Genomic DNA, 26317 nt, shown 5'->3' on the forward strand with positions numbered 1-26317 from the left:
ATATCGGCGAGGTAAACGAAATTTGCGTGCAACCAATTCGTGGAACGGATAACATTTGCATATGTCCTTGAGAAGTGTTGGCGAAGCGAATCTGCAAGCGTTCGTGAGAATAATATTCGCGAAGAGTATTTACGAGAATAATATGTATAATATTCGCGAGTTTAATATTCGTGAACGATATTCGTGAGAATAATATTGGCGAACAAGCGGCTCGTGATGAAATATGCAAATTTCGTTCGAAAGAGATACTTACAAAATACGAGCGTAAGTAAAACTCCCAAATATTTGTAAAGCGCGGTATGTTGAAAATCAAAAGTCATCTCTCTGTGCATCGTTCAATTTCAACTCCCAATATGCTTTTATATATTTTCTTCTAGCAACGATGCAAGTATAGAGATGAGATAATAGTTAGAGACATAGTAACGAATATGCTAACGGTAGACAATGTTATCGCGTGACCATTGGTTATCAATTTAAGTTTTCTTAATTTTTCTTTCTTTCCCTCTTAACCGTGCTGCTTTCTTCGGATCATTTTGCACCCGATCGTGTTCTTTATTCTTAATAAATTGTTGCTGTTGTAATCCGTTGTAGAGTTTCTCTTGGGACACGACGAATCTGTTTTCGCTTGTTCAAATAAGAACTAGAATGAAATAAAAATAGAATAAAAACAAGAATCCAAGGATTGCAGCAAGGTTAAACTATCTCTTAAAATCCCTTAAAATCTCTTACGTTGCTTATCTCAATTTCGTCGGCCGTAAAACGTCGATGTAACCCGCAAATGCAGAAGCAACACACGGCAGAACAGTGTACAATACGTATATGTTACCGTAAAAGTCGGAATACGGGAAGATATTAGGATTTACCCGGACATTTTTACGGTAACACGTACATCGCGAACATCACTAGAGCTGGAGTAAAGACGATCGTTCGAAACCATCGCCACTGTCGTCTTCGTCGTCTGATCGAGCGCGATAGCCAAATGCAAATACGCTTGTCGATATTTCGAACTTGTTAGCGACGAGATACAAGATCGACGCTAGGTTTGAGAAATCGGATGGGCAAAATGACAGGTGCAGATCATGACGATTCCAAGTGTTCCGCGACGATTGCTCTGTCCAGGCTCTAGTAATCGCGCAGCAAAAGGAGAAATTAAGACTGAGAAGAGAAAAAGAAAAAGAAGAGAATATGGCGCGTAAAAGAGGAGTGATTAAAGGAGCTTCGACTTTTGACTTTCGACTTCGACTGCCTGCGTACGAAGGATCGTATTTTTCTTTTCTTCTTTTCTCGGTGACAAGTGGACCAACCATTTTCGTAAACGTAACTTTCCAGATTTCGTAGAGTCGATGTTTTTAGAGATGAAGGATGAAAAGAATAGAATGAAGGGTTTAGGAAGATGGAACTTTGACCGATGGAATTCGTCTTTAAGATAATACAGCCCATTGAACAATATGTAGCTTCGAGTGTAAGTCGATTTTTCCAACTTTTCACGTATTGTGATAAAAGTGTCTTTTGCGTGATATATATCTATAGTAACATTTCGAAAGAAAACGTGGTTCTCCACGTAATCGATAAAGGTGTGTTTTACGTGAAAGAGGCTGGGTTGACGCAATGCTGGTGAACCTTGAAACGAAACTCCGCATACGCACGCTTAACTTGCATATTAGCCGAGCCGAATGATAACACTCCTGTTACTGAAACAAATTCACTCAGCACACGTTTAGCAAGGGGACTCACGGCAATCACCGATTCGAAGACACCAGACAATCCTCAACAGACATTCATCTGCAAGACCAAATATATCGTCCTTTCTGGGCCAATATTATCTCGACCGAATTGCATTTTGGATAGGAAAATTTAATTGACCAACTTATATCGAGAATAAAAATAAAATTCTCACGGAAAGAGGGAGTTAAGCGAAAAGAAAAAAGAGAGAAAGAGAGAGAGAGAGAGAGAAGAAAGAGTGAACTCATATAGAAAAATATGATAGGAGAATGGGGGATGGGTCAGGATCGACACGATCGCTCGCACGCATGATCGAAAGGAATAATAAAGAAAAAACGTGGAACAAGAAAGCAATCCACGGGTCGAGTCTATATGTTTTATGCATCGTCTCATATTTATATATTTCTCATTATCCGTCGCGCCTCTTTTTTCTTGAGTTCTCTAGCAAAAAGATTCCAACAAGGCACAGACTTGGTTGCAACGACCAGCACAATCAAAAAATCGAACGTTCCGACAATCAAATATATATGTATATATACACGTATATATATATATGAATGTACGTATATATCGTGTAGATAACTGAACCATATAACGTTCGTTATACGGATATACACGTATATTCATACATGTATACATATGTATGAAATAGTAAATATATATATATATTCATATATATATATATATATATATATATATATATATATATATATATATATATATATGTAAATCAACATGACAGTCAACGACATCGAGAAAAATCAACGAGGTGCGACTGATAGCACACATCCAACTGTTAGCGCGGCTTATCCACCATGTATATATTTATATATGTATGTATCCTCGTTTGCGAAGCTGCCCCTCACATACGTATAAATATATACACATCACATGTAATACAAATACAAGTACAGACAAGTGCAAGTCTTACGGCATCATATACACGTGACGTTTAAATATTAATAGATATACACAATGTGTGGATATACAGATTGGTATATATAGGCCTTTTGTTTGAGATGATTGACTTAGATTGCACTCACCATGTTATAATCATCTATTTTGCTGATAGAGCGGAGAAAGATGTTGACGTTCACATTTGTCGGCCCATCTAACACGTCGACCGGAACAGAACAAAACAAATCGATTAATTAAAAAATCAGTTACCGTGGCACCGAGATTTACATGGATTTTTTATTTATTTATCTATTTCTTATTCTTTTCTTTAATTCTTTGGCTTTAGCTCTTTCCGCTCGTTACTCGGCCGCTTCCTTCCGGCATAATTTTCCTTCCTTTTTGTTTCACTTTCGAAACAGCTGTACATATGAATGAAGAAGGAAATGGTTGTCTTTTGGATCATGACTAGGAGGAACTTTTCGTTTCGCGTCGTTTTCTTTCGTTTTCAAAGGAAATTCTGAAATGGTTCGCGGTTCTCGGAATTTTGTTCGATCTCGCTAAAAAAAAAAAAAAAAAAGATAGAGCATTTCTTTCTGTCTTTTTTTGTTTTTCTTAGCTACTTTTCTACGTGATACTTGCTTGCCTGTAAATCGTCGTTCCTCCGGTAATATAGGACAGGCGGATGACTATGAGATGTCATGGAGGTATGATCTGTACGCATGAGAACATCCAAGCTAGCTAATGTTCCACGATGAAATGTTTCACGATGCGAGCCTCGGCAATTGAATTGCAAAGTAAACGAGCGGTCGGATTAGTTTATGCGACGATTCGGCGCCGTTTCGCGCCGATTGCTACGAATTATGGTGGCTTCCGTGTGTTCGATCCTCGAGATATCACAGCTCGACGAATGTTGCGAATTTTTAACATCTTCCCAAGCTTCGCCTTTCATTTTCCCCTTTTTTCTTTCAGCAATTTTTCTATTTGCTCCATGTAATAGTCGTTCGAATCTGAAGAAACTTATTAATAGATAAAGAGAGGCTGAAGAGTTTGGAAAAATGATAAAAAATTCGCAAGTCACTAGTGTCCATTCTATATGAATGCTAATGGTTTCAATGGAATGATCGAGTGCACTTTGTTTTAGTTCGATCCCTCTTTTTAAATCGTTCACGCTTCTGTGCGAAAGAACGTTGACTCGTTTAACGTAGTCGCGTCAACGATGTGGATCCTTCTTGAAAAGGTGGTCCCACTTTAGACTACAATATGTGAATTGGTCGAGTTAGTATATCGTTTAAATCTTTCGAACATATTTCTTTCTCCTGCAATAGAAATAGCAACAATTAAAATGACGATTTCTTTTTCTTTTTTACAGCTATCGAGTCTTACGCTACGAGTTAGGACGGTTTTCTTTTCGACGATATTTAATTAGATCAAGTGTTGTACAATTTATTTTTACCATTTACGTAGCGATTGAAAGGAGCACTTTGAACGTTTCGTAAAAAGCGTGTTCAGTTTAAAGCTGAATCACGACGAAGGATGAAAACGTACGATTACAGTCACATATTTCAAGACGAGGAGATGCCTGATTAGATGCAACGATAATCGAATAGGTAGCGAGCGAGGCATCCCAAAATTTGACAGCACAACCTCTGTAAAAATAATATCGTTGAAGCTACACTATTTTCTATGACAGCGAAGAAACAAAAATTACGTTGGAGCTTGTAAGCGTCGTAACTTCTCTCAGCGACGATACGCAACTTGTTCGAAAGAGGATTAAACGAGAGTCGAAGTCGAAACAAAAGGGGGAAAAGATCTCTTGACAATGGATGATGGACTGAACGTCTCGTGAAGGTATTCGAACGTGTAACTCGTGAGGAATGAGATGAACGATGATATCGTTTCGTTTTTTAAGCAGCTTCCAGACGATGATAGCGAACGATTCTTGCCTCGTTTCTGTTTGCATGTTACACAGAGAAACGAAGGAGAACTATTGGAATCGTCGGAGATACCGCGTTTCTCGAAACCTGTTATTCCTTTTTTCCTTCGAGAAATCTCGATCGAATGCATCCTTTGAGGAAAAGGATCTACGAAGAAGGATAAATAGAAAAGCTCGCATACATGTGTATATATACATAGAATGTTTGTTAAGCGTCGTACAAATTGAAAAACAAAGGAAACACGAAAAACATAGAGAAAAAGAGATTGGAAAATATAATAAGACAAAGTATCTTGAAAAATATTCGAAAATTATTCGATAGGCTAACGTTGAAGTTTCATCGAACTTCCAAAGATCTGCTTGTTCACGATGATGAACTGGTTATTGACAAAACCAGATCTCCGTTACGATTTCGTTTTATTAACTACAATTTCACGTAATTTTCCGTAGTCGTGGTCGTTTTTGCATCGAACAACTTCGAAACTTTATAGACGCCATCACGCAGAAATCGATAGTTTTAATTAGAATCGTACCGAACGAACCGCTGATTTTCGACGATTTGTCGTTTCTCAAATGATTGAAAATTGCACACATCTGTACAACATGCTGTGCATGCCCCGCCATCGTTTAATCCCTTACTGCACTCTACTTTCTTCTTCTCTTTTATCTTTCTTTATTCTTTTCGTATTTTCTTTTTTTTTTTTTGCAAAATATTTTAAATATTTTCGTTAAACTCTAATTTACATTGAAGGACAGATCGACCGACGAACATACGCGTTCCTTGCTGCTACGTCGCTACTACTTCGAACGAGGAAATCGAATATGTCTCGAGTGAACCGAGGTTTAATAATTATTACCTTCTATCTCTGTAATATTAAACAAAAGTGGAATTACGAGAAAATTGCGTTGAAAGTTGATGAGAAATACGCGAAGCCACGGAATATGAAACGTTTGATAATTACGACTTCGACATTAAACATATTTACAGTATCGATTGGCGATTAAATAATTTCTTCTACGTCGACTGAATTAATCGACTGAAAATAATAAACGAAGCTTCGTAAATGCTACAAAATTCGTAAGATGGATGGAAAAATTGTTTACCTGTGCTATTTTACGGATAAGAAAAAAAGGACAAAGAGTTACTGCGTTCGTTAAATAGGTAGAATAAAATACGAAAGAAAGAGAATAAATAAAAGGAGCTAGTCTTTCTACGCAGACAAATCGAGAGAAAGAACACATGCGAGAAATAAAAAAAGGGAATAACTCACCAGTTGAACGGATCTCGCAGTTTGAAGGAAAAGTATTCAGCTCTACTGCTATAGCACGTAGAAGACGAAATTCAGAGCAAAAACTACAAAATATCTGTCGAAACAATTACGATTATTTTAAAGAAAGTAAAATGTAGCTAAAAATTGTCCGATCTAATCGTGATAGCTGTAATTGTGGAAATTAAAAAAGCGGCGAAAGCCAGCTGAAAAGTATGTCGTTTAACATTCGAGAAACACCTGGCGAGGAGCGAAATGTCTTACAAAATTCTACGGAAATTCCTCAAAATCCCATTCTGTGCACGCTAGTTTCGCCAGTTTATCGATTAACACCTTTAAGGGCTGATTTTTTCAAGGAATCCTAAAGATACGACAATTTTGTTTTTGCCCCTAAAAGAGTTAACGAATCACCAAACGGAAGCGAAACGTTTAAAAAATATCTAAATATTGGGAATATTCTTTGAACTTTCTCTTAAGACAGATCTAAGACAGAAGAGATAGAAACGATATTAAAGGATATTTTTTGGAAATAGCGTGGCGTTAATGTGAACGCCACAGTTAACGTTTTCGTTGAAAGAAAATATCCCATATTATAGATAGCACCCACTTTCTTCTCTTTTTTTTTTATTTTTGCAATTTGCAGCAAATACAAAGCCGCGTTAGTGTGCGGGAAAACGAAGTATTCTTTTTAGCGGAACTCTGAATAAAAAAAAAAAACTATAGCAGCACGAAACACACCGAGTCTAGTTGACATTATGCAATAAGGGATTAAATAGAAAAATCGTTAGCGGATGTTACTTGAAATATAATCGTATGTGCGATATAAAACAACAAAGGGGGATAATAATATAATAAAACGAGTAAGGAAACGAACAAGAAATTCGAACAGGGTGTATATATTCTTGATACTGCGTGTATATCGCGCCATTAGGCGAACGGCAATTTTGTCAGCATCTCAACGATTCACACGTGATACAATACTTGATAGGAAGAACAAAAAAAAAAAAAAAAAAAAGAAAGAATAGAAAAACCAAAACAGAGAATGCGTATGTTAAAAAAACAACAAACTCCATTAAATCATCTACGACACAATAGCGTGTGAGCGACAGTATATATGGTGTATTCTTTTTTTTTTTTTTTTTTTTAATTACGCGCAGCACGACGCTATTTTAACGAATTATCTGGAATGAGATTCTGATACTTCGCCGAACATTTTTAATATCTCTAATATTTTTGATCGTTATCTAAAAATATTAAAAATATCAAAAATACGAGAGATACCGTATTTTTAGAATTCGTACTTTTCCCTCGCGAGCGGAGAAAAATTTCTGGTCGTGCTATTCGTAACAGTTCGAGTTTCTCTTATGCATACAAAACATATGCTTGCTTAATATAACATACGAGATAATATAATAGTGGAATTAAAAAAGTTTATGATAGTGGGCCTTAAATACGCACGAGAGAGCCTGGTATAAAAGGGAGAGACAACACAAAGAGGTAAAGAGGAAACGTGTAACGTGTACGTGTGTTTCTTCTTCTCCGTTTTTCTTTCTCTTTCTAAATTTGTATATATATATATATTGCGAGACAAAGAGCAGCTTTATATATTATAAGAATACTACGTAGAGAATTAGCAGTGAAATACGTGTGCATATGTATAATACGTTGATTAATATGTATGTATTATCATACAAACACATAGTAAATGATATTCATTGCACGTCTAGCTACTATTCTTTGGCCAACTATAATCGAAATCTTCTCGTCTTCTAGACGTTCTAAACGTTCAAATGTCACATTCCTCGAGAGAACGACTTTCAAGGGGTTTTCAACTATAAGACTGCGGAAACATCAGTGCCAGACCGTGCTATGGTATACTAGAAGGATCGAAAAATTTTGTCTATCGTAAGTTACGCTTCGATCGTAGAAAGAACTTTTTTTTTTGTTATGGTCGATCGACTAAGTATACTAGGAATCTCGTAGATTTGCCATCGATTTTGTTAAACACGCGGGACACGAGACAAAGTTTTCTCTGTTCATATTTTTCGTACGAGTGCTTCTTCGGAGAAAGGAACCGATATACGTCAAGTTCGTTCTTACAATTGGAAGAAAAGTGAGTCTACTAATCGGAAATCGTGCGAATATTTGGAAAAAAACGACGAACAATTATATAACAATTCCATAGTTGCTGGGATAATCTAGCTAATCGGAGAACGACTTCTATGTGTATAATAGCATAATATATATATATCGATCTCTGTATTTATAATACATACAGATTGTACAGTCAACATTTAGTAGTACAACACTTAGTAGTATGTATATATAATATAATAGAGGTACGTGTAGGCGTGTGTTTGTGATTTTTTAGGGCATTTGATATTTTTTTTTTTTTTTATTTAACTTACCATCGTAACGTCATCTATTTTTGAGATACTTCGAACAAATATGTTGACGCGGACAACCGCGGGCCCATCTAACATAGCAAACAGAATAAATAAAATTAATCAATCGTTGAGTAATATCAGTCGCATCGAAGGGATGTAATGAGAAAAGAAAGAAACGCTTCTCGAGCTTTCTACGCTTTCTGCGCTTCCTGCAATCAAACGGGCAAACTTTTGGAAGTTATATATTCTTCTCGTCGTTAATTTATTATTAGTATTTCTCTGTACTTTATTCAATATTATTACGAATATTTCTTTTTCTTCGCTTTAAGAGATTAGATGTCTTCGAAAAAGTAGTGGTGAATCGTTGATTCGAGTGATTCGTATTATTCGATTTTTAAAAATCATCGAACTATCTTTAAGTTTCGTATGGCTGGTTATACATATACATATCGTAGTAAAAAATGAACGATAACTTTGGTGGGGAGAAACAGATCGAACTAATCAATCGTAAAGCAAACTAGTGGAAATACAGATTATTAACGAAAAGCATCAAAGAGAAGAAAAGAAGATAGATACTAAAAAAAAAAAAGAAGAAGTGGAAAGAATGAGTTAAGGAACCATTTACTTGACGAATATAACATATAAGTATATCGAGAGTCTAAGAATTTTACAAGCGTTTATAAGAACTTTTCATTCGTGTATACACAGTGTTCAAGTTATTAGCTCCGAGCGTTATTTTTTTTTTTTTTTTGTGAGAAAAATAAAAGAAGACGATCATTGACTTATAAATAAATAAAAGGAGACTTGTCATTGTATGTGTTTCTCACAAAGAAATGCTGACAATTAATAACGTGAACATCTTGTATATTATTTACGGATCCTTAAGAACATGGTTTTACCATTTAAAAAAACGAAGCAGTGGCAGAATTGCCGTACTTAATTTTCAAGTTCAGTGGATCGAGAATAGCTGCAGGAAATTATAGTTTTCTCCTGGTTTGGATCTTCGTATATATTGAACAAGCATACGTGTAATACTGCCGTCTTCCTTATTAATTTCGTGTACATAATTCTTGGTAACAAGATAAAGTAACTTTTCGCGCGTACAAGCGTTAAACGAAGAAGAGACCGATTAGTTTTTCGCTTCTATTCGCAAATATTCTTGACAGATATTTGAACGACTTGTAAATGAAATCTGAATTCACAGAAAATCTCAATCATTTCGCGTAATTGATGAGCATTCTCAATAAATATCTAGGAAATATTACGACTTTTGAAATATTCAAGCGAGTATAGACACAAGTAAAAATCGAATCGTCTTGTGCGGGTAATTCATAGAAATTTCCATAAATTCGTATTTGTATTGTTTCGTGTAATACGCGGATATCTTTGTGAGACAATTTGAAAAACTGAATTACGTTAGATGCTTCTGATATAACTGAGTGCGATTGTTATATCGTGGGCAATCTCAACAAGTTGTTTAAGAGTTAATTTGTTGGTTGGACGAGCCAGGCGTATCGTCCTGAGCCATACAGAGTGTTTGCGTAACATTCCGCCCTACATGAACCAGGACAAGACGTCGGACACGTTGTTCCTGTAGTCAGTGTCGAGCATTCACTAATCCTTAATTTACATAATTTGCGTCAATGCTACTATTCTCAGATTAAGAAAGCATTAAGAAAAAAAAAAAAGGATGAAACAAATAAATGCATCTTACTCGATGTTGCATTTTAAAGCGAAACGCAGAGCTACTGAAATGATTCTTCAAATCTTCGAATGTCTCTTTCGAGTTTTGAAAATCATTCTATAGCGCGCGTGTAAGAAGCGGCTTAGCCTTGTATTTAGCAATATGGAAATTCGACAGGAGGTTTACGTGAGCATAAAAGACTCTCGTGTTCCGGTATCGAAAATTTGAAACAAACTCTGTGCATTACTTCTGGATAGCTTTCTCTTCTGAATCGTTGTCTCTATCGAATGCATTTTGTAAAACAAAGATCGTCGACACAGTGAATCAAAAACATTCTCGTTGCTCGACGCTCTTCGAATAAATCTTTTTGACTCACTTTCCACGTACTGTTAGTTTCATTAAATTTCAGTACTTCGGTTGGACGCGTTATAATCCTGTGTCTTTACACGTGTACATTCTATTAATTCATTTTTCTATCGTTGAGTCTCGATCATAGTCCAGACAGACTATGATAAATTTCAAATTCTTCGATTTCTCAATATCCTGACGCAGGTTGCAACTGGCGCGAAATGCATGCAGAAAATTCGCAGAACGTCGCAACCTCGTCTCAAGTATATTCGTCACGAAGCTACGTGAAACGTGTGATTTCGCCTATCGTAGAACCACTTGTCAGGACCGCCTCTGATCGGAAAATAATTCACGAATCACGCATAATTGTATCGATCCTCTGTGTGTACTCACATCGTGTGACGCGTTGAAAAGGTAGAACAAGTAAAACCGGACGTATCTGATTGTTCGTGAACGCAATTAAACGTAGCAAAACGTAATTACTAAGTCATCAAGCACTATGAGGAACTACGAAAAACGGGGATGAAAAAGTTGGAGGGAACCTATGAGACCAAACACTCTGCCAATATAATCCTTTTCCATTTCTTTTCTCTTATCTTTCCCTCTCTCTCTCTCTCTCTCTTTCTCTCTCTCTCTCTCCTCCCGTTTCTTTTTTCTCGCTTTCCTATCCCTCTCCTCCTTTATCTTTCCGTTTCGTCTCTTTTTCTCCCTTCACCTTTCATTTTTCTCTCTTCGTCTCTCCCACTGCAACAACGTCTGTGCTCCTATGTATAGCGTATAAACTGTGTATGTACATACGTGAACATCGAAGCTAGAATGCCACATGCCTGTATCTATGCTAGAGATGCTAATTGGTTTTGTGTGTGATCAGTCATTCTAAATTAAAGGGGAGAATCAATATTGTACACAGATGGAAAATAAAGGCAACAGATATTGATTAATATGTATATCTGGCTGTGTGAGAGAACGGGTGTGAGGGGGAGGCGGCAGGTGATAATCAACAAAGTGATAGACGAGATCGATGGGAGCAGACAAGACTTTTTAATCAGAATCTACGAAGAGGTCTATGGCGAGCGTCGCGCGACAGTGCTCCCAGATCGAAGAATTTATTTCGGGAAGGACACCCTCCGTGCCTAGAATCGTATATTTGTATGATTGATAATCGTGAAAATTCCTTCGTGGCCATTTGCCGAATACTTCTGAAGAACTATTTTTGAATAGAATTATTCGATCGAAAATGAAATACCGTTGATCGAGATAATGTCTTGTACCGTCAGGCTGGTACTGGCAAGAAATATTTTATTGGTTTTGGCTTCGCTCCTGGTCGCCAACGATTATCAACATTTACGTACGGCGATACAAGACGTAAGCTCGGCCAACAACGTTTCGTTAAAGATCGAGTAATTCTGTGGCAGAAATGTCTATTCGTGTACACACGGTAAGGTAAATTACATCAAGACTAGGCGATTCTTCACATACATGAAATGACTGAATTTCCGGACAATGTTCGTACGTATGACTGTAACCACAGAGCATCAGGAAAGATCGCTGTCCCAATTATTACAGAAAGAGAAAGAAAGATCTTTCCTAATGTTCCGATTAATGCAAACTTCCTTTTGCGATCGGTTAGACGTAATGCGATTCTAGCAGGAGGGTAAACCCGACAGAGGTCTCGTGCGAATTTCTAACGACTGTTCCTACGTACCATTAGCAATTCGTATATCGTACTGGAATCTTATTCAGTGGCGTATATAAATGGAAGATTTCCACACGACTGTAGAATTCGATTCCAATCGAAATTTCATCGAGCGAATTTACCATTTCAATTCGAATAGGTCGTACGATAGAATTTTCACATCGTTCTCTATGAAATTAAAAAGATTTCCTCTATTCGAATTGTAATCAGTTGCATGAAAAACTTATCGGATGATGATTCATTTGTTTCAATCGAGACAAATTTTCGCATAATTCTCTGTCGAATTAAAAGATTCTGTTTGAATGAAAAAAAGACCTATTCGAATTATGATATTGTATTGGAGTCGTAAGAAATCGCACGCAAGATCAACAATTAGGATTCCTTATCGGATTTTCTCTGTCGAATTAACACGCAATTCCCAGAAAAATTCTTATAAAATCTGGCATCACTGGCAAGAAACGGATAGTGTAGACATAATAATGAATGGTAACGGAGAAGGGACAAGATGCTGGCCTGCTGCCATTGTTATGGTCGCCGTTCGCGTAAATGCTGAGGCCTTGTTCAACAATCTTTTCTTCTTTTCTTTTGTACGTTCTTTACTTTTTTCTTTTCTTTTCTTTTCTTCTTTTTTTTTTTTTTTTTTTGGGTTCTCGTTTTGCTTCTGAAATTGATTATCGAGACTCTAAGACCTACATTGCGCCTACTTTTAATCATTGCAAGCAACAGAAAAATAAGGAAACAGTACCCGCCAAGAGAGAAATGGCATTGCACCGCGTTGTAAAGAGTTTTGGATTGGTTTAATGTATACTTACCATCTTGATGTCACTAATTGTCGCAATGCTTCGCACAAACAGGTTTACCCGGACAATGGCCGGCCCATCTAAGGGCAAAAACAATAGAGCCCCCTTTTAGTCAGTCAATTTTTTTTTTCGTGTCTTACAATACTCTACTGGAATAGTTTTGTCTTTTTATTTGTTTCGTTTTTTTTTTTTTGTGATTTACTTTCGTTTACCAAAAATTTGTTCGTTTCCTTGAGTGTTCTTTTCGTTTCTCTTTTTTTTCCAAATTTCCTACGAGTGGCCGTGTTACTTTCTTTCGTAAGGGTTGTCGAGGTAAAGGGGACAGAGTAGGGGGAAAATTAGACGAAAATCCTCAATCGTTTTTTCGAACCATCTCCTCGTGTAGACTTCTTGTAAGTTGTCCTAATCGCTGGGATTGTAGTCATTTCGTATGTGCCATACATTGTGGCTAGATACACACATATACGGGAACGTTGTACCAAAGTAGGCTTGTTTCATTTTTATCGAGAATTCGGATGTGCTCGTGTAACAAGTAGAAAAAGTACACGGTGTGTAGGTCTCTACTACGGATTAGGGGATTAAATGTCTAGAACGTTCGGAAGCTACGGGCAAAGTGCTGTGACACAGATACCGAAACAGATTGGTAATCGGACTCTCACATTAAGAATAGATCTTCATGTATACAGGCTGTTTCATGAGATTTCCAAAGAACTTTCAATGGTATTTACTTAGAGAAATATTATCAAAGTTCTTGCAATATCAGCGGCAATATCGTAAAACTATTATATTATTAAGATAACGAAGGCTGATTGTCAAAATAAAAGTCCATCGCTCTTACATTGGGTGTAGTAAAAGTACGCTTGTTCACTGTGCATTCTCGATGATTTATAATCGAAAGAAATTATGAATTTTCCTTAAAAATTCCATACGTTTGAAGGTATTTTATTATATATTGTTTCGCAATGGTAAACATTTATTAGAATTATCGAAATTTTATTCACGCTGCATGAAACACCCTGCCAGTACATGTAACTACGATAAATTATAAACGTGTAATTATCTGTCCCAATTTACTTGGAACCTTTTATTTATTTAGACGCATTAACTGTTTTATCTATCCCTCGTGTTTAATTATACAACCGTATCAGCATATATACGGAACGAACTCCGCTGTTAAAACATTTCGGTTATTCTTCTGGATTAATTGTTTCATCGTAAGTTACTCGATCCATCGTAAGAATATAGATAGAATTGCTATCTTACCTTCGCTTGCCATTTGAGTAAACCCGATAAACTGTTCCCATTTCGTTCTGTTTTCCTTTGCTCGAGTACGGTACAAGAAGCAATCATGTAACAATGATTAACAAGCAGACGGTTGTGTTTCTCAGTCATAGCTACCAGCTGCAACGAAATCTTTCCCTGTTTCTAATTAGAAACTCGTCTGTGGCTGTAAATTGGTGTGGCCGCAAAAAGAAAAAAAAAAAAAAAAAAAGAAAAGAGAAAAAAGAAAGAGAAACAGGAAAAAAGGGAAAACCGCTGCTCTTTAAATATGCTGTCTGATGGTAAAGAGAAAAGAAAGGGCAACGAGTAGTACATCTGGAAATGGTAGAGAAAGAAGAAAAAAAAAAGAAACCCTCGTGACACAACATGAACCTCGAGGCGGTACGAAGTCGACTGTAATTATCGACGATATACTATACTTTCTCTGACCTATCGAACAATAGGAATTCGCGGTCCAATTTTCCGAGGCGTTCAATGCCATTGTCTGAAATTCTACACGGTGTTTTGTACAGAGCAGACAGTTACGCGAGATGGAATATGTTCCGGGCGCATAATTAGGACTAATCGAACTTAGCTCGCAACGTGATTCGCTGGTAGGAATTTAGAACGTTGGAAATTCCAGCGAGGAAGAAAATTGCGGCTAATAGAGAGACTGTGAAGAGTAATCGAAAAATTTCCCACAACCTGGATACCGATACCTGTTAACCCTATTACGTCAATTTTTGTCCAATTGTAGTTTTCTATCGTCGAACGACTATTTCATTTCGAGGAAAATATGAAAGAATCGTCGTTGTGCTTCTCGTTTCGGTTTCGAAGCGTTTAAAATTTCTATTCTTTTATTTTGCTGAGACGAGAGATAAAAATTCGTATATCATAGTAGGATCGTAATTTCATTCTCACAAAGTAATCGTATGAAATAGAGTGTTATTCTCGTCAGACTGTAATGATAGAATTCCAAATAAACTTTATGCCAAATATTTGTGCAAATCGCTTGTTTCTCTGGATAGAAATATTGCAGAGATACGTTCTTAGGCTGTTACGTAATTTGGAGATGAAAGGGTTGACAAGTATCTGCTTCAATTAAATTAAATAAATCCGTAAAGATTTGCTACGAATGAAACAAAAGAATCACGCAGAGTGCTATTCAATAAACGTAGATTTTAACCAATCAGTCAAAATTTCAACTAACCTTAGAAAAAAAGTTATGTTCAAGGAGAGTAGGACAACTTTCATTAGTTTGACGTAGTCAACGTTTGTACCAGTATTAAAATGGTTAAAAGCTTCACTGCAACTGAGAGGGCAAATTTCTTTAGCAGGAAAGTCATAGTAGAATTTGTAGAAGTATTAAAAAGATAAAAAGGAAACTAAAATGGAAACTAATGATAAAGACACAACAAGCGACTCTTTTTCATGTATGCATGTCGTGTATACATATGAATAGAGGTATCTTGTCTACATTTCCATCCACTTCATTCGCATAAGAAAGACAAAACATAAACAGAAAAAAATATGTAAATAATAAACCTTCGCTTGCTCAAGTGTCATCATCCCTTTTTTCCTAGCAAGGCAGCATCATCCCCCTGTCCATCTCTCCTCTCCTCCTTCATTCCATCATTATCTCCATTTTTAATATCTTCACGATATGGAAATTTGGCAGATTACCACCGTACACTACTTTGCATTCAAATTTCTTTGGAAAAAAAAATAAATGAATATATAAACATATTGATCTCCTGTCTTGTTCTGTCAGATAAGCGAAAGGCTACGTGAAATACGTCATGCTGCGACTGCCATCTCACACAGAAGCAAAATTGATCCCTGTGTTCTCCTCACGTTGTTTCCTTAACGTGACTTGTACATTTTCGATAAATCCTGGTGCAACACGATAGATATTTTATTTATCGTTATCAAAAGTTTCACCATTTTAAATTACCGCTTTTGAAATATTGTGTTGAAATTTTGACGAGTTGCAAGTATTCTTATTTTCCAGAAATATACTGAGACAATGTCAGCGCTATAGACATAGCGTTTTAATATTACTAGTTAGGAAAGTATACATTTTAGTCTAATAAACGTATCGTCGGTTCTCTTTTACTTTTAAGGAACAAAGCCTGAGTCCTTCGGTTTTAGATTTCAGGAATTTTCAAGTAAGAAATTGTAACAAATATTTAATAATAATTATTAAACGTTGTTACATAAAAAGTGAAACAGAAACGAATGTAAATCGATTAGACCAAAAATGTATCTTCTATTCTTCTGCACTTTCCTAATCTGTGATTTTCAAACACTCTGTATTGAGAATACGAGTATCAGTGTCTGAAAATATACTCTTCATGAAATTACTTACAACGATTATCAAAACGATCTTCCAAAGGGATAAAGTTACATGAAAGTATCTCGAATGTTACCAATAGAAATCTAAATTTTCGTTCTTATTTTCTGACAGACGTGGGTGTCCTACCAGCTACGTTTACCTAAAACATTTTCCTTATTTCAAATAATACATGAACATATTACTTGTGAGAGTTACAAGATTGAAGAAGAAACATACTGACGGCAATCGTTTCTTTACAGATGACGTAAAGCGGATCCGGAGAAAAATCTTGATTTTTTAAATGCAACAGTAACAGTATCACATGTGTGTGTTCCCATAGAAAATGTGACAGATTTTAAAAAGCAAACTCTCAAAAGAAGATTGCTAACAACTCCAGTATCTTCGTTCGTCTCATTATTTGAAAATTCTGAAAGCATTCATCCTACGCTACATTCGTCCCAGAATTCATATAAAATTTATTTTAAGAAAGAAAATTGACCTTCGGATTTATAAAAAAGGAAAAGCCAATTGCCACTGGTATCATGTATTTTGTTCGACCATATAACTTTGAAACATGGCATGTTCCCCTATTATTTGAAGCAATGTAGATATTAAATTAACGAGGTTGTTAGCTCATCAAGAATAAAATAGGTCACTTATGCCAATTATTCGAGAAATTTCATTGCTCTATTACAAGAAGATGTTCCTAGAAGCTTGATAGTATTTCCACATGTGCATTCTCTACTACATAGAAGCCAGCGTCCGTATGTGTATGAACACGATTCGTTTACGTGATCTGGTACTCGCTGTCACGGAATGACAGCGGATCGTGTGCCAGTTCGTCGTTGACCATTGCTACCGGTATCGATTCCAACAAAAGTCGTGTTCGTGGACGCATTTTGTTTCCCCGATCCGCTGCAAAACTCGTCACGCCTGCAATTTGTCGGCACACTGCCAACGGGGATGTTACCTCGAATACAGTAGCTTGTTCCTCTTTGACACGTTTACTTCTTAAAACGTTTTACGTGCTTCGCCGGGTGTAAAGCCTATAACGACCCCCATGAATACGTGTCCTCGGCTGCGAATGCGTTTTCATTCGATCTTTCATTCGATCTTTCCCTCTTTTTCATATCGTTGTATGTATATATATATATATATATATATATATATATATATATATATATATATATATATATATATATATTATCAATTTTTTTCTTTGAGTAGTGACAACTATGCCTGTTAGTAAGAATTGTGCAAATCAACGGCAGGTTATAGTTAAACACGAAATTTTGCGGAATCGAGCTCTGTCCGTGGCATATCGTTGGTTTGCTAGACGAGTGACACAGCTAATTGGGAGAAAAATAAATTTTGGAACGGTTGAGATAAAAAGTTTCAAGTAGAAAATGATTAATTTACGAGAAAAGCCAATTACTTTGCAATGAAAACATTTATCAGCCTCCAGTAAAGTATTATTTATCTATATCGCTCGCTGAAGAAAGGATTAAAAGCTTATTTTATGAAATATGATAAATATGATATCCTTGTTAAATGGTATATTGATCGGATAATTGTGGCACTTCCAGTTTAGTAAATAGTTCAATTTTACAATTAATTCTCACGGATAGGAATCTCAAATGCGTCGCTCTACTGGCAAACCGACAACATCGCTTTAGATTATTCAGAATCGCTAACAAGTGCCTCACAGTGAAGCTCGAGTATTGATTAGTTTGAAAAATTCTCTCTCTCTATATATATGTGTGTGTGTGTATATATATATATATATACATAGGAATATATATATACGTAGGAAACGAGAATTAAATGAAACTTTAGTTTGAGGAAAGAAATTAACATTGAGATTGCACAAATTTAGAATATGCAGAATTTTGAAGGCGTCTCGATAAAAAAAATGTTTCACAAAAATAATAAGATTCATATACATTATAATTCGAAACTCTCTGTTCGCTAGTCCTATTAAAGTAACAGAGTATCTATTAAAGTAATATACGCGTTGGAATATACGTAAGAATGTTTCAAACACTTGTTCTAACTTTTCAAATCATTTGCAAGTTGCTCTACAAAAACGTGGACTATTTAATGACGACTAGAATAGCGCATTAATTAATCCGTGATTTCGTTGACAAAATATCAGCTAGATAACCAGTTGCAGGGCTCTTGATCAGATTACAGTATCATAGAATTTCATTTAGAACTGTTGTAAGCGGTACAGCTGACAAAACGAATTACCCTTTTATCCGAGGCTTATTCAAGCTAAACTTTTAGGCTTCATTGTCTTCTTAATCGTATCCGACTTCTTTATGACAATGTTGGTATAATTGGTCGATTTTTCTCTTTTTTTCTTTTGGTAAGGAAGACTGGAAGGAATAATGGACGTAAAAAAAGAACATTCATATATTCACCTGTTCCATTTTCTCCACTGGGCCGGATACGCGCGTCGTACCGTCCTGGTCCTAGAATGTCGTCTAACACTTCCTTCTCCTTTTCCCGGAAATTCACCACCTTTTTCTGCATCTGCGCACATCTGCAATCATAACAAGAAATATATAAATAACATCTTTTTTACACTCTATCGTCTTGCTGCTTGTTTTTAATTCCTTTGTTCTTCTAGACATCAAATTAATCTATAACTTATACGTAGAATGCCCATTTTGATGCGTCTTTTATACTTTTATGAACATAATGAAAGAAGCGGAATGTAAACAGAAATTTTCTTCGTGTATTAAATACTATAATAAATACACTACTTCGATTATCTTGTATATTTTATATGATATATCTGAGGTGGATTAAACGTGTATGTGTATTTAATAATGCAACGAGTGGATGAAATCGTAATAGTTGGTTACATTAAAATCAGTGTGAACACAAGTACAGAGTACAAGTACAAGTAGAGATCGCAGAAAGGATAACAATTCAACTATGTTCTAGGGAATACGTTCATATATATGTATTGACGGACTTATTACAAGAAGTTCAAAGTTATATTTGTTATGTAACTCCAGTTGAAGATTACCAGTAATCTTAGTAACAATCTGTCCGGAGCTCGTTTGCCTTTAGACCTTGGTACAACTTGGTACAATAATATGAGTCTCTCTAAATTCGAATTTTCTGTTGGCTCATGTGCCAATCTATCTTATATATTTTTGCATATTATATGCATTGTGTGCATTCTTATACCTTCAAATTTCCCACAAGTGCTTAAAACTCTACAATCTATTTATATATGAAAACTTGAAATTTATAATTATAGATTATAGTGTTGATTGATCTATTCAGAATTTTCTTCATTTCTCTAGACATCAAATTGATGCAAAATTTATATTTCAACCCTTGGAAGTAACAGATTTAATTGATTGCATAATCTTATCTTCGTTCAGACTTCTGTTGTTTTTCTGGACCTCGAATTGATAATAAATTTTAAATTTGAGCAGCTGGAATTTGTCATTAAAAGTTGAAAATTTGATTCTGATCGCGAATAGCTTAAACGTTGCTCGCTGGAACTTCCTGCACAATAATTTATTAACCAATAACATTATTAAATTAACGGATTACAGTTATTTTTCCAAAGTATTTAGTTTGTTTATTAAATGCAAGATATCGATTCCTGCAATTAGAAGCTTGAATGACAAAGAATGGATGAGAAACGTACCTTGATAGATGTAGCAAGAATGTTAGTAACACCAATAACTTCAATACTCCAGGCCACATTGCGGCAGCCTGTAATGCAGAAATAAATCATTGTTTAATGCTACAAGAGAATTTAATTCGTTAATGAAAATTGACGTTTACGTTTTCATTCGTGATTGAAGTATGGTCTAGTAGGTTAAATAGCAATAATTCTGACAAAAGAAATATTTGAATCGATAAAATAATTCCTATGCATGTTTTCTACTTTTGGATCCCCTTAGAAAAGACTTATTAAAACGAAGAAAAAGTTTTATATTATCTTCAATTCGATCGGAAAATATAAATATTTCGATTTCTAACTTTTATTAGGAATTTATACGAGCCACGTAAAAGTCAAATTGGCTGACTCTATCAAAGTTAATCATTTAGTTTCTGAAAAATTAAACATACGTATGTCTATTCTAATGCCGGAATTGGGAAATTTTCTGTAAATGCGACTGTCTAGTTTGGCTTCTAATTACCTCGTATAAACTTAATCGGGAATGTTTTGAGCTCGGTTTTAACGAGAATTTTAAATTAAATTCGTCTTAAAATATTCAACAAAATTTAATATATGCATCGGTTCGAACACGGTTCACGAGCAATAAAAGTATACATCAACGGGTTATCAGCTGTATGCCACAAATACGCAGAGTCATGAATATATTATTATATTTATAAATATCCGTAATTTAGTTCTATGAGCACGCTAAAATTTATTATATCCCGGTGGAGCAAGTAAAAATCAAATAATTTCCAGAAGATAGACGCGATGAAATTTGCCTATTTAAAGCGAAGCCAAGTTATACAGACATATGTACGTGTAGCTGTAAACATGATAAACGACCGTCGGACAGGAATTACGATACTATGTTGGAAGCTTTTAACAGAGATTGGATCAGAAAATCTCAGAAAATGTGTATTGCAACCGATTAACTATCCAACGTCTGACTGTTGCTCGACGCTTGAGAATCAATTTTTATTTCCCGAAATTATCACACTATTGGAGTTTCAATGTTCAATTAATCAGGACTTTGAATATTTTTTTAAAACACCATAAAACGATTGACCGAACAAATCAGGCATTGTCTTGGAATCAAACGATACACATAAGACGCTCTAACTTTGTTTAAACACTTAAAAATCCTGCGACTGTATTTCACAGCAATTTAATAGGATTAGCAATTTATAAGGATGTTTTCTCCAAGAAGAGTGGAGATTATTTGAAAATCAGGGAAGAGTACAGAAACTCGTATATTTTTGAAGAACTGAACATTGCCTGATTTTGCGCGGACCGATTCTACTGGGCGAGCGTCTGACCGAACACTGACTTACTACACTGCCAGACACCGTAAGTGACCATACAGTTAAGGCAGCTTTGTTTTTCAAACGTGCCACCCCGCCTGTGTATACGTTGTTTTCCTTGATCGATGTTTTCCTCGCCGCTCAAACACGCATAAAATCGCAACGGCGTTGATCACCGTCGAATGTAAACGGCTCGATAACTCGAGGAGAAAACAACGACGAACTTTCGAAAACAGGCACGTATCGTTAATCAGTAAACAGCCTCCAAAAAAAAAAAAAAAAAAAAAAAAAACGAACATGCCTATAGATTTCTCATGAAATGAAGAACCTCCTTCTCGATCATCGAATCCGCTTTGAAACTGCATTCCATGAAAATCGCTTAATTAATAATTAGCTTCGGCGATAAATAAGGTGAGAGGGAAAGCAGGTGATTTTATTAACTGAAAATCGGTTAATTAGTAATTAGTCTTTGCAGTAAACGTCGGATGAGAGAAAGTGACAAAGGTGGGTTTGACCGAGCACGAAAAATGGATTTTCATTAAGAGAATCGACGAAACTATGAATTATCCGGCTTGTAATTAACGTTATCTTGGAAATTGGACGAATTCGTGAATTCCATGTAATTTATTATATATCGTCGAGCTCTCTTGTTCTTGGAAAAAGAGTAAATGGAACGGGTCGATTGAATAATGCGATGCATCGCGCGTTCCATTTAATTACGCAAATCGCGCGAGAAGCTGAAAGTTGAAAGCGACAACAGGATACACGAAAGGCAAATGATTGCTGCGAACGGTACTCCATACGAATTAGGTCAGCATCGGATGTGTATATAGTATACGTGAGTTGTGTATATATACATATACATATACGTAAGCGTTTGTATATATATATATATATATATATATGTACGTGTGTGTATGTGTGTACACGTATGCGCGGAACGTGTTTGTATTGCTGCTTCTCGAGAGCGCTTAAGCAAGAGTGTGAATAAATTTCTTTATCAAACAAATCCTGGATACATGGACGTGTTTTTAAGTAATTGCTTTCCCTCCGTTGCTAAACACCTCCATCTGGCGTTAATTTTAATCAAGTAAAATACACTCGACTTGTTCCGCTCGACACATTTCATCTCACTTTACGAGCTTTACAAAACCGTCGTGTAAAAGAGTGGTGAAAAAAATGTTGTGCCATTTCATACGGGAAATATCTCATATAGAAAGTAGTTGATCTCCTATTCCTTCTTTTTCTTGTTTCTCGGTTACGCGTCTTTTCAAGTTGCACGTAATAGCCAGGGATGAAACGTGTAACGAGGCATCCCCAGTGACGCCACCGAGAGAGGGTGTACGGTAACGAGTTAGTCATTAGTTCGCGATAACAAAGCAAGCCTATGTTTTTCCTAGCGACTAGACAACCAACATTCATACAGAAGTCGAGGGATCCATATCTGTGTTACGCACAATCCCCACCACGAGCTCCATCTCGTTTCGCTATTCTATCTAAGTCTGTCTATATTCCCCTGTCTTCCTTGTCAATCTTTCTATTGACCTATACTACGACCTCGATTGACCACCAGACCAGATTGAACTCTGCTCGCCGATTTTTCTATCAATTTCGTTTGTTCTGGCTTCGACTCGTTCCCTTTCACGAAAAAGGTTGATCAAGCAGAAATTTCAACGTTCACACTGGTCCAGCCACAGCCAATCGTAAAATAAATTAATACGGTAGTACATGGTGATTAACGAGGATAATCGGTTGAAATGCATTTGAGGGAGACGTTTGGAATGTTTGGCCGTGGGTGGTGGCCCCGAATCGTTGCTGCACACAACACTCTGGATGCGTTTGCAAATTGTCATTACCCGGTATTAATTTAGGGTCTAAACGAAGCGATACGATATGAGAAAAGAGAAAAGTCGTAGTTACCTGGAGAAGCTGATAATCCTAGGCAATGAGGGCTCCGTGATGCAGTGATACTGGCATGGCGCTTTCTGGTACGACACTGGAACTGTACTCGACTCGTGAAATGTCCTACCTCGAAAGGTTCGTCTCCTGGACTGCCACCGTTCAGAAACCTACATACACTCACACCTACTACCTGGTTGCTGGCACGCTATTGATCCTGGCCCAGACACCCGTCGACCCACGCAGACGCTTAGCGTTGCCGCGTCGCTTTAGCAACATGACGTCATTCGACTCCCCAAACCCCGTATCGCAACGGAGCTAGTATGATGCATCGTCCTTTTCTTCCTTCGTTTCGTACGGTTACCATCACGAGCGCTACTAATTCTCGCCTAACATGTCCCACCTACCGTTCGTCTGACACTCGTACCTCTTCTACCTCCAAATATCATGATTTTCAACATGACCGCATCAATTGACATGTTCACACGTACCGATAGAATCATATATATTACCGTAAACAAAGGTTTCCATATTCTTTTCCCGAATGTTTCCTGATCATTTCCAAAGTGCACGTTATCGACGATCAGACCTATTCGGCAGAATTTCATGAAAAGAATACTTTCGTTCGATTAATATCGGAACGATATCGAAATTTCCGAAAGCTAAATCAAATTCGATCGTTTATATCGATTGATCGCACCGATGTATCTTATATAGAACGCTTTAATTATCGATTATTCTAATGATTTTTCGAGAGAAATGCACCTTGAATCATTAAAAATAATTTTTCGATTATCGCAGATTCTAGTAAGACAAATAGAATAGTAGATCATGGAAACTACGTATATGTCTATAAATTCATCTTATGTAAACGTATTATCACGTAGAACATCAGCATCATAAACATCATAAAATGCAATTTTAAGAGCAAGATATACTTTATTGTGACCTACAAAAAAATTTGCTAGCAATTTCATAAACACATGCATAAGAAAGAAACAACACGTATTTCAGTCTTTTACATTTTTCTGAATTTATTTTATTTACTTCATAGAATTACATTCTATACAGTAACTACACCTACAAAATACGGATAAAACATATTACTTATCGATCAAGGATACAATTTGACTGCGGAATCCATTGATAGAAAAGATTCTTCATCAACTAAGTTGATAAAATCATACGTAATTAATTGTTGATGAAGAAATTAAGAAAATGCATTAGAAATAATTTTTTAATTCAGTTTTCTCTTGTGATTGGTATTGCTGACGATTTCTAAACCTCTTTTTGTCATCCATATTTTCTGAGGCTCCTCTGTTTCGGCTTGTCAAAATCATTGGCTTTAGTATAAATTCTTCCAAAGTATACTTAAAAAAATAAAAATTATACATTAATTACAAAGTATAATTATAAATTTCTACAAAATTGCTGTAACTTACATTGGTTTGAATAAAATCTTGCTTTCTTGCTTGTTCTATTAAATTAAGTAGTTGTTTGCTTTCTTCTACATTTTCTGCCTTCAATTTTTCTTCTAGTTCATACATCTGTAAAGCGAATATAAAGCAATATAAGGAAGAATGTAGAGAAACCCATACTATAATTATTACGTAAGGCCTGATTTAATCAAAACTAATAATTAACAGGACAAATTAAACAATGCACATAAATACCGATATTGAATTAACTTTACAGCAATAAACTTTAATTTTACATACCACATCAGCAAAAAAATAGTAAGATTTAACACGAACATTATCTTCTTCTAATCCACGTTTCAAGATAGGAATTATTTGTATATATCGTCCCAAATGCACATATGCCAACATTTTAAGACCTCTAACACTCATAATTTTATCTAGTGGTATTGTACTTAATATGTCCAGAGCTATTTCAGGTCTATTATTTTTAATCGCTAAACACGATAACAATGAACAACTTCTTATAGAAGGCTTCATTTTATCATACTGCTGTTTCCAATGACCTAATGCGTATTCTAGTGCCTCTGGAGTATTCTAAATAAAAAATGTGATTAATTAAAAACCTAAAATATTAATTAATATAATATAGAATTACTAATTAAAAAGTACCTCCTTCAGACATCCTGCATACATTAAGACGTTACAGCTCCTAATGTAATCCATACCATTCTTATCCAAAACTTTCTGGTATACCTCTCTCATTTCTTTGTACATATCATTTTTATATAACAAACACATTAAAATACGGAAAGATGTGCGGTAATCAAAGCTTTCTTTCAATGCATTATTATCAAATGCTTCTAAGGCATATTTTGGTTGATTCAAATGATAATACATTCTCATTACAACTGGTCCAAATATGTATTTACCAAACTTCTTTTCTTCTTGTTTCTGAATATACTTCTCTAACATATTATTTAACAGTTGCATATCACTTTCATTAGCTTGTGCCAAATGTATCATTGCTTTTAAATCTTCTGTATATACCACTCCATTCTGATCCTCACATATTTCCTGCATTTTTTCACGAAATGTATTTTCTATCGTCATAAACTGATTACGAAATACGTATCTCGTATTCTCATACGATGATACGCCTAAGTCTCGTTCCGTATACATACACCGAACCCCAACTACAAACAAAAAAAAGTACTATTAAAAATCAACCGGAAATCTTTTATTTATTTTAGAATCAATATTAATATTAATATTTGAAACCATTCTTCTCTCATATTATTTGCGTTATGGTCATTTTTGAACTCGTTATTCTAATTTAAGTCCATGTAGTACAGGTTTAGGTTAAGAATATAACGTACCATTTATAAAATTATACTTGAAAAATGCATTATTTGCCAGAGAAATATTTAATCTACAAAGTCCTCGAAGATTGGTCGCCATGGTTTAACGAACAAATAATATTTTATATTTAATATCAGTTATATCAGTATAGTAACAAGACTGGACGAACAAACTTTCGACTACTCCTCACGCTTCAAACACGTAAAAGACCCATGTTCTCTACTAGAACGGAAATGATAGTAGAGAAAATCACGTAGTTTCCGATTTTATGGACAACTATGATCAATAGTACAATTGAGGTATAATTGATGCT

At 35.7% G+C, this 26317-nt stretch overlaps 2 protein-coding genes and 2 long non-coding RNA genes across 20 annotated transcripts in view; 1 reads left to right on the forward strand and 3 right to left on the reverse strand.

Annotated features, from left to right (window-relative positions):
• Positions 1–23455, reverse strand: part of LOC126872779 (glutamate-gated chloride channel) — a 38603-nt gene extending 15148 nt beyond the window's left edge. Inside the window, exons 1-5 of one of the 15 annotated variants that reach the window (XM_050632947.1) lie at positions 20950–21095; positions 20144–20193; positions 20004–20071; positions 18754–18875; positions 12748–12815 (exon numbers count right to left, since the gene is read on the reverse strand). In XM_050632947.1, coding sequence (XP_050488904.1) covers positions 12748–12815; positions 18754–18875; positions 20004–20062 — 249 coding nt within the window. In that variant the 5' untranslated portion in view covers positions 20063–20071; positions 20144–20193; positions 20950–21095. Of the gene's footprint in view, positions 1–2765; positions 2834–8228; positions 8297–12747; positions 12816–18753; positions 18876–20003; positions 20072–20143; positions 20414–20502; positions 20665–20949; positions 21096–21299; positions 21371–23245 lie in introns of those variants that run through there. The other 14 variants (XM_050632944.1, XM_050632945.1, XM_050632943.1 and 11 more) reach the window with 14 other exon arrangements.
• LOC126872804 (uncharacterized) lies at positions 12901–16586 on the reverse strand. Of its 3 annotated transcripts, none has more exons than XR_007692202.1 (3): positions 16568–16586; positions 15541–16490; positions 12901–15307 (listed from the first exon to the last, which is right to left on the reverse strand). It is a non-coding gene; the product is annotated as an uncharacterized LOC126872804 (long non-coding RNA). The 3 variants fall into 3 exon arrangements; XR_007692203.1 differs by having other exon boundaries at positions 12901–14154; positions 15206–16490; XR_007692201.1 differs by having other exon boundaries at positions 12901–16490.
• LOC126872807 (uncharacterized) lies at positions 21231–24443 on the forward strand. Its single transcript, XR_007692207.1, has 2 exons — positions 21231–21371; positions 23197–24443. It is a non-coding gene; the product is annotated as an uncharacterized LOC126872807 (long non-coding RNA).
• Positions 24233–26240, reverse strand: LOC126872783 (pentatricopeptide repeat-containing protein 2, mitochondrial-like). Its single transcript, XM_050632964.1, has 5 exons — positions 26022–26240; positions 25315–25838; positions 24943–25239; positions 24667–24771; positions 24233–24594 (listed from the first exon to the last, which is right to left on the reverse strand). The coding sequence occupies exons 1-5, from the start codon at positions 26101–26103 to the stop codon at positions 24448–24450; spliced, it is 1155 nt and encodes a 384-aa protein (XP_050488921.1). The 5' UTR covers positions 26104–26240; the 3' UTR covers positions 24233–24447.
• Between the last annotated feature and the right edge of the window lie 77 nt (positions 26241–26317).

Source organism: Bombus huntii, chromosome 14, assembly GCF_024542735.1.
Source record: "Bombus huntii isolate Logan2020A chromosome 14, iyBomHunt1.1, whole genome shotgun sequence".
Classification (NCBI taxonomy): domain Eukaryota; kingdom Metazoa; phylum Arthropoda; class Insecta; order Hymenoptera; family Apidae; genus Bombus; species Bombus huntii.